This window comes from Pleuronectes platessa, chromosome 21 (genome assembly GCF_947347685.1).
Source record: "Pleuronectes platessa chromosome 21, fPlePla1.1, whole genome shotgun sequence".
Classification (NCBI taxonomy): domain Eukaryota; kingdom Metazoa; phylum Chordata; class Actinopteri; order Pleuronectiformes; family Pleuronectidae; genus Pleuronectes; species Pleuronectes platessa.
Genome location: NC_070646.1, coordinates 1653681 through 1668191, shown reverse-complemented (window position 1 = coordinate 1668191; position 14511 = coordinate 1653681). Strand labels below are relative to the sequence as shown.

General features: G+C 46.0%; 2 protein-coding genes across 3 annotated transcripts; both read left to right on the top strand.

Moving 5' to 3' along the window:
* The first annotated feature begins 705 nt into the window (after positions 1-705).
* cdk5rap3 (CDK5 regulatory subunit associated protein 3) lies at positions 706-4911 on the top strand. Its single transcript, XM_053414278.1, has 14 exons — positions 706-877; positions 1151-1196; positions 1537-1668; positions 1834-1934; positions 2111-2159; positions 2355-2533; positions 2652-2788; positions 3021-3165; positions 3420-3527; positions 3726-3807; positions 3888-3976; positions 4068-4273; positions 4368-4539; positions 4770-4911. Exons 1-14 carry the CDS (start codon positions 872-874, stop codon positions 4833-4835), a joined length of 1518 nt encoding a protein of 505 aa, XP_053270253.1. The 5' UTR covers positions 706-871; the 3' UTR covers positions 4836-4911.
* A 1290-nt stretch (positions 4912-6201) lies between these two features.
* nfe2l1b (nfe2 like bZIP transcription factor 1b) lies at positions 6202-14225 on the top strand. 2 transcript variants are annotated; one of them, XM_053414275.1, is made up of 6 exons: positions 6202-6307; positions 7171-7996; positions 8850-9071; positions 10300-10389; positions 10485-10643; positions 10867-14225. In XM_053414275.1, the coding sequence occupies exons 2-6, from the start codon at positions 7439-7441 to the stop codon at positions 12244-12246; spliced, it is 2409 nt and encodes an 802-aa protein (XP_053270250.1). In that variant the 5' UTR covers positions 6202-6307; positions 7171-7438; the 3' UTR covers positions 12247-14225. The 2 variants fall into 2 exon arrangements, with proteins under 2 accessions (XP_053270250.1, XP_053270249.1); XM_053414274.1 differs by lacking the exon at positions 6202-6307 and adding an exon at positions 6672-7065.
* Positions 14226-14511: the final 286 nt, after the last annotated feature.

Here is a 14511-nt window from a genome sequence, read left to right as displayed (position 1 = left end):
GAGACTCGACCACTTGAGAGGATCTGCTGCTGATCCTCCACGTGCACAGAAACATGTGACCTCTGTCCAGCCTGAAGTGCACCAGAGCGTCTGGGAGCAGGCCTCCTCCTGCAGGCCTCCTCCTGCAGGCCTCCTCCTGCAGGAGCCTGGGGGGGGGGGGGGGGGGGGGGGGTGTCTCAGGGGGTTTCTACTCACCAGGTCAGAATGCACTTTAAAGATGGAGGCTTCCACTGAGTTCGGTTTGGATTCTAAATTGAAGTTCCTTTTTATTTGTTAGTTATTTGTTGGTTTGACACCAAATAGTGGTAAAGAGGAACTCAGATCCCTTTTCAAAGTAAAGGTAACCCTAAACTAAAAACTCAATTAAAGTCCTATGATTGAAAATGTTACCAAAATAAAGGCACAAAAGTAGTATCTGCTAAATGTACCTAAAGTAGCAAAAGTAAAAGTATTTCTTATGCAGATATTACAGTAAACTGAGTAATTTGGGGAATATTATAATATTTCTTGTACAATTTTTTTAATGATTAGTAAATAAATGAATAAACTTAAACAATAAATATTTAAACAATAAAATAACCTTCCTTCGACGTCGCCCTCTGCTGACAAATCTCTAGAACTACACTGAGTCACATTGACCAATCAGCTGCAGACGTCAGCATGGTGGGCCACCATTGGTCAGTGACCGTCACCGGGTAACATCGCCTCTTCCTATTGGCTCTGCTTCCTGTAACGTGTCGTAAACACTGAGCTCCTGGTTCCGGGTTGTCTCTTCTGGATTTAAAGCTTTTTTAACTGAACTTGTTTTTTAAAATGAAGAAATAGAAACATTACGATCTGCTTCGTGTTGGGTTCAGAACGTGAGGAGACAATGGAGGTGAGATAACAACATCTGTCTGAGTGTGACACACATGTTCGCTAACGTGAGATGTGTCACACTGTCAAAGTTCAATTATACTAGAATAAACACGTTTACAAGGTTTCACTGATAGTTAAATAGTTGTGTTGTGCTCCAGGTTGTGTTGTGTGTATTGTCAAGCTGCACTAGGACATAATGTTCCACACACGTTCCCTCCTGGTGCTTCGTAGGAAATGTGGAATATTAAGAATATTAAATGACCTTTTTTAATTTGTTTCCTTCCCATAACAGAATATTCAAAGTGTGCCCATCGACATCCAGAGCAGTAAACTTCTGGGTAAGTCCAGAGACACTGTGATAGAGCAGGCTACTTTCTGTTCTGTGACATATGTCAATGACAAAAACACAAAATAAAACATGATAGCAACAATAGGAATATTAGAAAACAGATATATCAATATCAAGAACTATATATTATAATAATAATACTGGGTACATCCTTCCTTTACTCAGTTCCTTATCTCTTGAAAATGTTGTTCTATTTATCAATAAGTAGTAAATAGAAGTGAGTGGTTATCTGTTGTTAAAATTGCATTTAATAACTAAATCACTAGTTTATCCTTTAAGATAAATAAGTTATTTGTTCAGAAAAGGTTAATAACTGTGTTGATGTGCAGACTGGCTCCTGGACCGACGTCACTGTGACCTGAAATGGCAAAATGCTGTGAAAACCATCCGGGAGAAGATCAATGCTGCCATCCAGGACATGCCAGAGAACCAGGAGATCACACAGCTTCTGTCCGGCTCCTGTACGTCCCTCATCACCTCCGACTGGTTCCCTCATTGTTGTTACTGCGTTAGTCCTCATATGTATTAATACGTGTACTGTGTTTTCATTATGATGTTCCTGTTGTTCCCTTTCCACCTCTTCCTCTGTGTTAATAATTATAAACGTATAAACTTTTCATTGACAGACATTCACTACTTCCACTGCCTGAGAATCGTGGAGATCCTGAGGGGAACAGAGGCTTCGTCTAAGAACATCTTTGGCAGATATTCATCTCAGAGGATGAAGGTGAGACGAGTCCCACCAGCTTCTATCGTCTGTCTCACACTACGTCGGCCATTTCTGATTAATAACTCACACCCAGTTGTCTGGAAAGTTTCCTGTGACGTGTTCGTCTCTTAAAAACTACTAGAAACTTCAGGAAGTCTGGATTTAAATTGTGGTTTGTGTTTTTGTTGCATCAGGACTGGCAGGAGATTGTGTCTCTTTATGAAGCAGATAATGTCTATCTGGGTAAGTCTAATATTAAATAAAGGAAAAACCCTTAATCCTATATATTTACTAACACCTGGCAACATCTGTAGACACTGTTAGACTTATCATTGTCTATATTTTAAAGGGTAAGAAGTTTATTTTAAGCTGAAGAAACAGAATAATTGCATGCACATTATAATACAATAAAGAATTATTTTTTTGGCGTGGGAGCAGCGGAGGTCGCCAGTTTGCTGAGTCGCAACGTGAGCTACGAAGGCCCGGCTCTGAGGAAGCAGTTGGCCAAAGCCAAGCAGCTGCAGCAGGAGCTGAGCCGACGGGAAGTGGAGTGTCAGAGCTCAGCAGCAGATCTGAGGGAACGATACTATGCTGCGTGCAAACAGTACGGCATCACCGTGAGTACAAATACACTCACACACTCACTGGAGAATATCTACACACAAACACAGAGATTCTGCAATATTTCGATTTGCACATTTCATTCGTCTGATGGTTTATTTCTTCTTCTGTCAGGGAGAGAATGTGGCTCGTGAGCTTCAGGCTCTGGTCAAAGATCTACCGGCTGTTCTTGAGGAAGTCGGGAAGGATTCAGGGAAGTTAGAGGAGCAAATCCGACTTTACGCCACTTTCACAAACTTCGTATGCGAGTGGTGAGTGAACCGTGGAAGTCTCATCACTTTGTCTGTTTCTCTGTGAAACTCAGTCTTGCATGAAAATATCATTTTATTTGACTAAAGTTGCAACAGAGAGCCCATAATGACTTTCAAAATAATATTATTAAATAAGTTGTAATAAATACAAATAGATTTCTTAATATTAATCCTCAAAGAAAACCCTGGGACAGTTTTATTTCTTTGATTTGAGCGTGTGTGTTTCTTGTAGGTCTGAGCCGGTCCTGCCCATGCTCACGTTTGCTCAGACGAGAGGAAACACAACGTTCTACGAGTGGAGAACAGGGAAAGTCCCGACAGTTGTTGAGAGGCCGGTCGCGGAGGCGGCTCCTTCTGGCTCAGCCACAGACGACATGGTTAGTTCCACCGACTCTATATCGAGTGTTAAACAGGATCATGTTACCGAAACCTCCCATGTTAGATCCAAGGTTAAAAAAAATCCCCTGTGTTATATTTTTACTTTCTTAATTCTTCTATAAGCTCATTTTATTATCCAGTTAGATGCTAGATTTCAGAGTTCTTACATTTGTAAAACGAAGCCTCAGGACTTGTGGCAGCTCAGTGATATTGACTCAGTTTTTTCTGTGTCGTGTTTTAAAACCTGCTTTAGATCGACTGGGGCGACTTTGGCACAGGAGCCGACTCTGCGGGGGTTAATTCTGGCATCGCTGTCGAGGAGGCTATAGACTGGGGTATCAGTGTGGAGCCAAACTCTGAGGTATGACACCAATGTATGTGAGAACACAAATATACCCGTCAGCTGCTCTATAACTTATCTCAAGTGAAATGTCACAGTGAACACATGTGAGGGTGCAGCAGGAAAATGTCCAGAACGGGAAATTCAAATATCTCAGGATGAAAACAAGGAGACGTCCACGTTGTCTTCAAAACCTCAAATGTCCATCTCCCTCGACAGGACGCTGGGGCCGGCGGTATCGACTGGGGCGACAGTGAAGCAGCTCCGATAGAAATTGAGATCGTAGATGTGGGCACAGACTGTAAGTGTTTCTCTTTAGATCACCACACTCTCAGCTGTGGAGACTTGTGTTTGCTTAAAGACGAGTGTGTGATCTCGTAGGTCCTGAGGGCGTGGCCCGGGGGGAGGATGCTTCCAGTCTGCTGGAGCACTCTCAGTCACGCAGCCAGTTCATTGACGAGCTCATGGAGGTAAACACACCAGTGGTTTTGTGTCTAAATGAGTAAATGTGGGTCTGTCACATCCAAAAAGGAGTGACACTGGTTTCACATGTCTCCGCAGCTGGAAGTGTTCCTCACCCAGCGCATCAGTGAGATGGGAGAAGAGGGAGACGTGGTGTCCATGAGCCAGTTCCAGCTCGCTCCTTCCATCATCCAGAGCCAGACCCAGAAGCACGTCCGGGAGATGCTGTTCCAGGTGCAGGACCTTCTCCACCGGCTCACCACCCTCCGGATGCAGCACCTGTTTATGATCCAGGCCTCGCCCCGGTACTGTGGAGCAAGATCCTAGTTGGACCTCTGCATTGTTCCACATCTGCTCCTTTGTAACTGTTCTCCTCTTACACCTTGTGTGTGTGTGTAGGTATGTTGAGCGTGTGTCCGAGGTGCTGAGACAGAAGCTGAAGCAGGCCGACATCCTGGTGCTGAAAGGAGCCACGATGGTGGAGAAGAGGCAGGAGGCGCTGGAGGAGCAGTCCAGGCTGGAGCCACGTGTGGACCTGCTGGCAGGGTGCACCAGAGATCTCCAGAAAATGGTGTCTGATTTCTGTTTCACTTTTATTTATGCCCACACACTTGGTGATTTCCCAGCTGATGAGAAAGTTGTGCAGCATTTTCCACATCTCAGCACCGGTCATGAGATCAGGTGTTAATCTAAAATATGCTGCTAATTAAGGAGTTACAGATAAATATAGATGTAATTAATTCAGTGGATGTTAAACACTGAATATTATCTCTGACTGTCATCTGTGTTTTGTTCTTGCAGATCGAAGCCGACATTTCAAAGCGATACAACAGCAGACCTGTGAACCTGATGGGCGTTAACATATAATGAACGACAGACATTCACATAAAATATTTTGTCATGATCTTGAAGGAGAAATAAAGGTGGTATTTAATTTACAGTACTTTGTCGTTGTTGTTTATTTTACACATTTTGATTAAAAAGATTTAAAGCTTTTAAAAGAACAGATTTGAAACTGGAATAAATCTCTGAAACTGCTGCACAATTATTGATATTGTTGATTTTTGGACAGTGGTTTCACTTTATTCACCAGTGTTCCTTAAATACTGGAACATGTGGTTTCTGGTCGCCCAGGTTTCAACTGTTGGAGTCTTGAAACGTGTCTAACTGTTAAAGTCACAAGCTTCACATGTGCAGATGATATTTGTTGTCAAAAAGAAATTGAAAGAGCTGCCTGAGGAAGAAATTAGACATTTTGGAGACAAGAGGCCAAAGACGACAACAGCAGCTGATGTCAGACGTTATGAGAGCTGTGAGGAAAACCCCAAAACTAACAGGGAGTGACATCACCACAAAACTCCAATCACATGTCATGTTTTCACTGGGAACTGTGGGGTCCTGTTAAGTGCCTTGAGATAATAAACTGATAATGATAATAATAATCACTGGTCAATTAAATCCCCAGTATCTGTTTAATATTTACCTGGAAAGATACACGTTGAAATGACCTAGATACAGGTTTCGACTTCTGATGTTTTGACTACTTAACATGTTGTATGTTTAACACGTGTTTTAATATACTTGTATGTTCTGTCTACTTGTTTACATCGTGAAATAGAGAGAAACTCGATCCCCTCTGAGTCCTGTACATGTGGCAGAACTGACAATAAAGTTGACTGAATATTATTTTTGTTTATGTGGTGATTTTATTATTGACATGTAGATGAAATGACATGTAATGTGTTGAATTTAATCAAGTTATTTATTCTTTGTTTGACCCATTTATTTCCTTGTCTTACATATTAAAAAATGACTTTTGACTAACACAGACATATTTACAGTAGTTTTTGCTCGTTGTGCGATATGAATATACACATAAATAAAAATACGTTGTACTTTTAGGTGAATACACATTTAAATGCAGTTATGAACTTGTATTTTCACATTTTCAATACCTGGATTTATGGTTTGATTTCTTCCAACGACTTTAATTAATGTGTAGAAATTAAAAGCATAGAAAACATGACATAACTTCCTGTGAATGTGGTTTTTAAGAAGTCAGATTTTATTGGTTTTTATTCTGAGGAACAGCTGATGAGAGCTGGCCACCAGAACATTCTACGCATGCGCAGTGTGGCAGCGTGTTTCGGTGTGAAGCGGCTAAGCTAGCCGGGCCAAGCTAACCATTCTGCAAGTCATGGTGGGCCACGCCGCAAGGAGAACCGGGCCACGCCGCGAGGAGAACCGGACCGCACCGAGCCACCGCGCAGCCAGCCGGGTGTGAGCGCTGCTCTGGGGCGGAACGCGGACTTCTCCTGCCATGAAGACGATGTCCAGGCGTAAGTATGAAATCAGGAGGTTTTCCACTTACTTCCGGGGATGTCTCGGAGCCGCGACCCCCGCGGACACCGGCTGCTGCTGCCCGGCGTCCGCGTGGGCACGAGCGGGCACCGCGTCGCGCGCTGTCCGGGCCACTTTTTAAACTAGTTGGATTGTCTCGGTAGTTAGCAGCGGAGGAGCTAACGATGCTAGCACCGCGCAGACATCCAATAGAAATTCAGCATTGCCCCGGGACCCCACCCTTGCCGCGTCGCTATTGGCCGGAGCAGGCTGGAGTCATGTGTCGTCACCGCGCTCGGGGCCTGCGATTGGCCGAGCGAACCGTCGCTCCGCTGTTTCGCCACTTGTTGCCAGGGAGATTGTGGATGAGGAGCTTCCTGTCACTCTGCAAAAAAAAACAACAACAACACACATCTCATCTGTGAAGCGACGAACAAACATGGCGACACGTGTTTTGTATCAGCGCGGCGGTTCTGCGTGACGAGGGGTCCGAACACGCAAGTTTAGCCGCGGAGCTAGCGTCGTCGCGCGGCGTGGCGGAGGCGGAGGGAGGAGCCGGAGACTCCCTCATTCACCTTCAGCAGCGCCCACATGAAGTAGTAGAAGGGTGGGGTGATGCCTGCGTGCTCTCCACCCCTCAATGAAGAACGACCGGCCGACATCTCTGCTCCAGTCTCGGGAGGATGGAGCCACCGCAGCGGGCTAGCTAGTCCTCGTTCCCCCCCTCGTTTAACCCACACGTGCTATCTGTTGGAAGGTAAGAGCTGACGTGTGTGTCTGTGTGTGTCTGTGGTGTGGAAGTTGGCAGCAGAGTCAATGCAATGTCCTCTCTCTCACTTTCCTCCCCCTCCCTCCCCCCCAGGGACCAGAGGATGAGACCCTTATGAAGAAGAGGAGGAAAGATCTGAGAACCACCTGGACTCCTGTGGAAACCTGGATCTGAAACTCCTGCAGAAGACCCCCCCCACCCCCCTCGCTGTGTCCGTTCTCTTTCCACGTTCCCGTGTCCGTCTCCATCTTCCAGTCTCAAGCGCAGGAGGGTAGATCCAAGGAAGCCGCCCCCCCCCCCCCCCATCTTTTTAGTTTTTTTTTTAGTTTTTACTTTCACCTTTTTGTGACTTTGTAAAGAAATGCTTTACCTGAAAAAGTACTTCACAGAGGGCCTGATTCAGTTCACCATCCTTCTGAGTCTCCTTGGGGTGCGGGTGGACCTTGACACCTACCTGAGCAATCAGCTGCCCCCACTGAGAGAGATCATCCTGGGCCCCAGCTCGGCCTACACCCAGACACAGTTTCACAACCTCCGCAACACGCTGGACGGCTATGGCATCCATCCAAAGAGTGTGGACCTGGACCACTTCTTCACCACTCGGCGGCTGCTGAACCAGGTGCGCCAGCTGGATCGCCTCTCCGTGCCCAGCCCCGAGCTCAACACTTGGCTAGTGCACCGGGACTCTGAGACTGTGGTGTCCGCCAGCAGCCAGTCCAGCGCCACCATCACCCTGGACAATGGGGCCGGCCTAGAGGACGTAGACAGCCCTGACGCTGCCCCGGCCATGAGGGGAGGAAGTGGAGAGCCTGAATCCACCTACAACCTGAACGCAGCGGACAGCAGCCTGGGAGCCGTGGCCCCGGAGGGCAACCAGGAGCAGGGGACCAGGGACGGCAACGACGACCTCACGAAAGAGGTACTGACTGCAGCTGGGGAGCGTCTGTGGCCCAGAGCAACAGATCTGTGCCACAGACAGAGCAGCCTCCTGTTGAAGGCTGCTCATTGTCAAAAACAGGGTTTTTATGGTGTAATTATTTTGAAACAGACTCCGAGAAATTAAATGTCAGGCCATTTTCAAACAAATCTTCCAGGTAAACAAAAATCTGCTCTTTCCCCCGTTTTTAAATGACAAAGACAAATTAAATCATCAATCTGATATTGTTGTTTACTGCAAATCACAGTTTGGTCTTCAGTGTCATAAATCACAAGCCAAATTCCTTGAAGATTAGAAAAGTATGACTTAAGTTGTGGGGACGGTACAGACTCGTACGTTTCCTGGTCCACACCCCAGGTCGCTTTATCAGTGTCAGATATTTTTAGTCAAACCAGTTGAGTCACATTCATTACAGCCGGTCACATTTAATGTTGTCATCAGAGAAAGCAAAGGGTCGACACTATAAAGAAACTACATATGTGTTGTTTTCATAGAAGCCGGTCGTTGTTGGACTGTTACAAACACACACTTCTTTCTGATCACATGATTTACCACCGTGCCCAAGTGTTTATGTCATGGTTGCATCATCTGACCATATTCCTGTTACATGATCTGCTTCTCGCTCCTTCCAAAATTACCCGCCCGAATGAAGATGAAAAGCCAAACTGCTCGTATGAAAGATAAACAGCATATGTGCTCTATTATTATCACAAACAAGCACACGTTGTCAGAAATAGGCCAAATGTGTTTGCTTTAACAAAATCTGCTCGTGTGACTGACACTTCTGTCTGTGCTGGGCCGATGGTTTCTCAATGGCTGCTTTGCGTTTCTCCAGGACATTGACTTGATTGACATCCTGTGGCGACAGGACATCGACCTTGGCGCGGGAAGAGAAGTGTTCAACTACAGCAACCGTCAGAAGGAGAGCGAGGAGGAGAAGCCCAGCCCGCAGGAGAGCAAAGACCGGAACAAGGAGCAGGAGAGCTGGAGGAATGGAGTCAACGTCCAAGGGGCTCAGCCGGTGGACGGGGAGACTGGAGAGAGCATTCCAGAACAGGTCTGTGGGTGAAGTGGGTTTTTCATATTCAAAGGCTTTGTCCAGTGGGAGGTGGCACAGTGAACTGCCTTATTGCACATAAAAACAAATGGGAGACCTGGGAGCTGCAGCCTGGTGATAAAATATACATTTGTCTGCTGAAAAATTAGTTCTTACTCATGTGGAGATATTCCCTGATTGGTCGTTTTCACCATTTGCCTAAAAAAAGTTGTGTGTTGCTCAGATTGCAGTAGAATCTGCTCAGTGAGTCTCAGAGAGTGAAAGTGAAAATTCAAGCAGTGGCAGTTTGATGCAGACACAGCTGAGCTACACTTTCTAATTCTACCAGCGTCATCATCACACTGGGATCTTTTCACTGGACGCAGTAACACACATATAATCCTCAGGAAAACTGGATCCATGCACACCCAGCGCTGGTATCCGTGGAATTCATGATATCTGTGCCATCAGGGAAGTTTCTTCAGATAAGGAATAACTTGTTCTCCTTTCAACATTGTGGTAAAACAGTCTGACTGTACCACGGTGAGTCAAAACACTTAATACTGATCAACAAGGCAAGTTATTAATAATGAGAGATTGTGAAAATGTGTCTGTTCAGGACACTGAAGCTTTGAATCACGGCATAAAAGAGGAGGAAGGATGGATCAGGAACAAAACGCTCACATATCTTCACACCAGTCCATTCATATACTGCTTCTCAGGGTCATGGGGGTTACTGGAGCAATCCCAGCAGACACTGGGAAAGAGGCGGGGCTCTTATCCAAAACTGAACAGATTCTCACTGCAGATATTTTAGTTTTCTCATCACAGTTTCTCCTCCACCTCCTTTAGCAGCGCTCATAACTCTCCGCAGCACCTGTCGGCTCCTAATGCACTTGTTTATCTGTTGTGCTAATGAGTCAATCAGGTGAGTTTAATGCTGATCCGAGCTTTAGAGGAGCTGCAGTCACGTAACATTGACCGTGGAACAAATGATCAGGAATTCTCCAGAAATAAACCAGAGGAGGTCAGAACAGCTGCTGTGTTCACAACACTTAATCTGTTGTGTTGCTCATATTTCTGATGGTTATGGGGAAAGATAACTCGTTTATTTTTGGAGCATTTTGTCTTTTGCTCGTCTTTGTTTCCTTTAATTTGTTAAATGCTCACGGTTCATTTGTAATAAGTCAAGTGTGAAGGCTCAGTACTTTATATAACATTAATAAACTATTTTAATGTTGTTTCTTAGCTCCCAGCTCTCGGCTCCCAGACGTCACTTTCTCTACAAGAATGTCTGAGGCTGTTGGAAGCTACTTTCCCTTTTGGAGAAGAATCTGAGGTAAAAACACAAATTTAGTGTTTTTTTTAAATTTAATATGGAAAAATACATTGCCTTTTTTGTTTTTTATTAATCATAATAATATCTCCGATCAGTTTCCAGCCCCGGTTGTCACTCCAGAAGCAGCTGTTACCACTGATGAAGTTCCGTCCACGTCTCAGGCCGTTCCTCTGGCGCCGCAGCCCCCCCCAGCGGAGCCCCAGTTAGACCTGGAGCAGCAGTGGCAGGACATCATGGCCATCATGGAGCTACAGGTACGTCCCTTAGGTCTCAATTCAAATCTTCAAATCAAAGTATCTTTCTGTCTTTATGGCAAGTTGATCCAAAGCAAGTGAATCAGACTGAAAACCTGCAGCATGAGGGAGAAGGCTCGTGTCTGTTCTGAGTCTTAATTCATAGTCTCGCCTTTAAAAAGAGGGAAAACACTGATTCTATTGTATTTGTATGTTTCCATTAACAAAATGTTCTTGTCCGAAGGCGATGGAAGTGAACATCACTTCGCCTCAAACCGACTCCGGCAGCGTTAGTGGAACTTCTGAGGCAACAGACTCCAACTCGACAGGAAGCTTTGGACTCGCTCCTCGCCCAACGCCGGTCAACCAGGACGTCAGCCTCCACCAGGCCTCCCTCCCCAGCTGCAGCCAAGACTTCCCCCAGATTTTCGGCCCCCAGTTGGACACGGTTAGCATCCCCCCAAGAACCCCCATGCTCAGACTGGCTTCGAACAACTCCACCAACATCAACGCCACATTCGGAGCCACCAACCTGACGGGGATCTTTCTCCCTCAGCACATAAACAGCTCCAGTAGCAATGTTACGTCCACGCCCATCCTGCCCGATCCCTTCAGCACCCTGCTGGAGGAGTCCATGCTGGATGAGATCAGCTTGTTGGACCTTGCCATGGAGGAGGGCTTCAGCCAGGCCCAAGCTTCCCAGCTGGAGGACGAGCTTGACTCAGATTCCGGTCTTTCCCTGGACTCCAGCCACAGCCCGGCGTCGCCGAGCAGCTCGGAGACGTCCTGCTCCTCTGCAGCTTCCTCCTCCTCAACGTCTGCCACCTTCTCCGAGGAAGGAGCTGTGGGCTACAGCACCGACTCTGAGGTAACCACTGTGGAGCCGGAGGAAGGTGCGGTCGGTGGGTACCAGCCCGGTTACAGTAAGCTCTGCCGTATGAGCTATCAGGACCCCTCCCAGTTCCACAGCCTCCCTCAGCTCGACAGCATCAGCCACAATCACACCTACAACCTGCCGCTCTCCTCTGCTTTCGACGAGCACCCAGAGCTCCCAATATCCTCCGTGAAGAAATCTGTCCGTGACAAATCGAGCTCGAAGCTTCAGGCTGCTCACGACCTGCTCGATAAGCACGCCAGCCGCGATGAGCGCCGAGCCCGCTCCATGAAAATCCCCTTCTCCAACGAGAAGATCATCAACCTGCCTGTGGAAGAGTTCAACGAGCTTCTCGCCAAGCACCACCTGAGTGAACCCCAGCTCGCCCTCATCCGGGACATCCGCCGGCGTGGCAAGAACAAGATGGCCGCCCAGAACTGCCGCAAGCGCAAACTGGACACCATCATAAACCTGGAGGACGGCGTCCAAGACCTGAGGCGCAACAAGGCGCGGCTGCTGAAGGAGAAGATGGAGTTCATTCGTTCCATCCGGCAGATGAAGCAGAAGATGCAGAGTCTGTACCAGGAGGTGTTCACCCAGCTTCGAGACGAGGAGGGCCGGCCCTATCCTCCCAGCGAGTACTCGCTGCAGTACAGCGCTGACGGCAGCGTGCTGATCATGCCCCGGTGCATGACGGCGGCCGAGCAGAGCCGAAAGCCAGAGAAAAAACAGAAGGACAAAAAGAAGTGAGGGGAAGAAACTGCTGTTTATTCTATCACTTTGCTAAATCAGTAAGAAAGATTTCTGCAGAAGCAAGAGAGATGTCCTTTTTTCCTTTAAGAAGATTCTGTTGAGTAGAAAAACGGCCTTGTTGACTACTCCTCCTGCGTTAGTTTCTCCCTTTTCATTCTGTTCCTGCATTTATTTTTTCTGTAAAAACTTCCACGCAGAAGTAGCTCTTCGTTTGAGTACTGATATTTCATTATTTGGACGGGGAGGGGGGGGACGATAAGCGGGGAGAGGAGGAATATGAAAGGACATGAAACGAGCTATGAGAAAAAAAATGTTTCGCTGCTCTTGATCCTTTTGCACCAAACCACTAAGGATGAAGAAGACAGGTGTCGAGAGGAAGGAACCCAGTCGACGAGGAGAAGCTATGCACTGAAGGTTCTAAAGGACTCACAGGTCGCATCCCACCCTGGAGACTTCTAGTGGTTTTCACTGAAGCTTTAATGTTGTCTTCAGAGAGCAGCGTCAGTGGTCGGAGTTTAGATACCAAAGGCTGAAGGAAGTCCGTCGTGTGTGAGGACGTCGGTGAATGCTGTACAAGCTGAGGTTGTATGGGGCGTCTTGCTTGAGCTCAAACACCGCGCTCGTTGTTCTGTAGGTCTGGGTCACAGATTCCCGGTTTCTCGAGTCGGTTCGTGTCCAGCAGGACCTGAAGAGATCGGGTTTGACGGGTGGAAGTCGGATGTTGAGACGAGGGAGGTGTCGGAGGCTGAAGTGTTCCCGGGTTAGGCCACTGATTTAAAAGAGAGAAGCCCTGCAAAGGAGGACATGTATGTTTTAGGGAGGAGGCACACTGCATTGCAAAATGTATCTACTTCCTTATGAATTATACATAGCACTGTAATTTGTCTTTCAAAAGGCTTGGCTATATGCATTTTGCCGTGTCTGTCGCTATTCCTTAAATACGGGAGCTGCGTTTAGGAAGGCTCTTATTAACTGTTCATAATCTGTAGTATAAGCAAGGTTATAGGTCTCGCCACATCAGCTTTACATAGAAGTCTACATCCTCTTTGTTGATTTGAAAGCTTTGCACAGAGCCTGTAATCATGTTGGAGGAGACGAGGCTGTGAGGAGCCAGGAGTCACCTCCGACTCTCACAGCTCGGGAACTGGATTTATTTATTTTCCTGCGATGCCTTTTTGAGCATTAACTTAAAACACTTGTTGCCGTGGTTTAGCGACATCCCTTTTTATTTTGCCAATTGAAAGCCACTTGAGGCGATTTCTTTTTAAACTGCTGTAAAGCCAACTTGTTTGGCCGAGTCCTGTGTGGTTTCAGTTGTTTTGTGTTGAACCCACAAAGTGAGCCAAGTTGTTGTGAGGTAAAAAAAAACTACTTTGAATGCGTGAAATGACGGCGTGTGTCGTTGCCACTTTGAGTCGAATGCCTTTTTAGATTTCACAATCTCTCTATCTTCACCTTTACGGTTTTGAGAAGCGGAGAAACACGTTCTCAGAGTAGAAGTGCTATTACTTGTGTATTTGAATGACGTTCGTTGGTACGTATGTTTCATCACCTTCTGTGAAATACAGTTTAGAAAACAGGTCGGTCGTCGAGGTAGAAGTTAGAGTAGAGTATTTCACAAGAGGCCGAACAGAACACGCTACATTAAGATGATGTCCAAAAAAAATGTTTCTGAAAGAAAGAGAAATGTCCATTAAATGTGATTATCAGGCATGAAACTCCGGTTATCATTCACTTCAGTGTAACCCAGTGCAGCACCAACTATTTAGTACTGCTACGACTTACTGCACTTTCTTTTCCGTCTGTCTCGTCCTGTAAATATTTTCATGTTTGTTTGTCCTGATTTAAGACGTTGGTCAAATGTCTCCATCACAGTCTCACCCTCTGCTTTGAGTTTGGATGTAGTTTCCTGTTTTGAGATATTTGCTGGCAATCAAGAATTGTTTTTATTGATTAATAAAGTGTTTTTATTTTCACCAGCGTCTCGTGTGTTCTGGTTCAGTCGTCCCGGGTTCTGTTGAGCTTCAGGTGTTTACACATTAGATCTGATACCTCGAAGAAGCGTGAATAATCAGAGCTGCAACAATTAAGACAGTTAATTGAACATTTGACGTTAACAGGTTCTTGAATGTGAAAATTTGTTATTTTTCTCTTATTGCATTTGAGTAAATTTGTACTTTTAAGTTTTTGTTTATTAGAACAAAACAAGATTAAACAATCAGCTGTTATGAGTCACACATTTATCAATTTGTTTTTTGATAT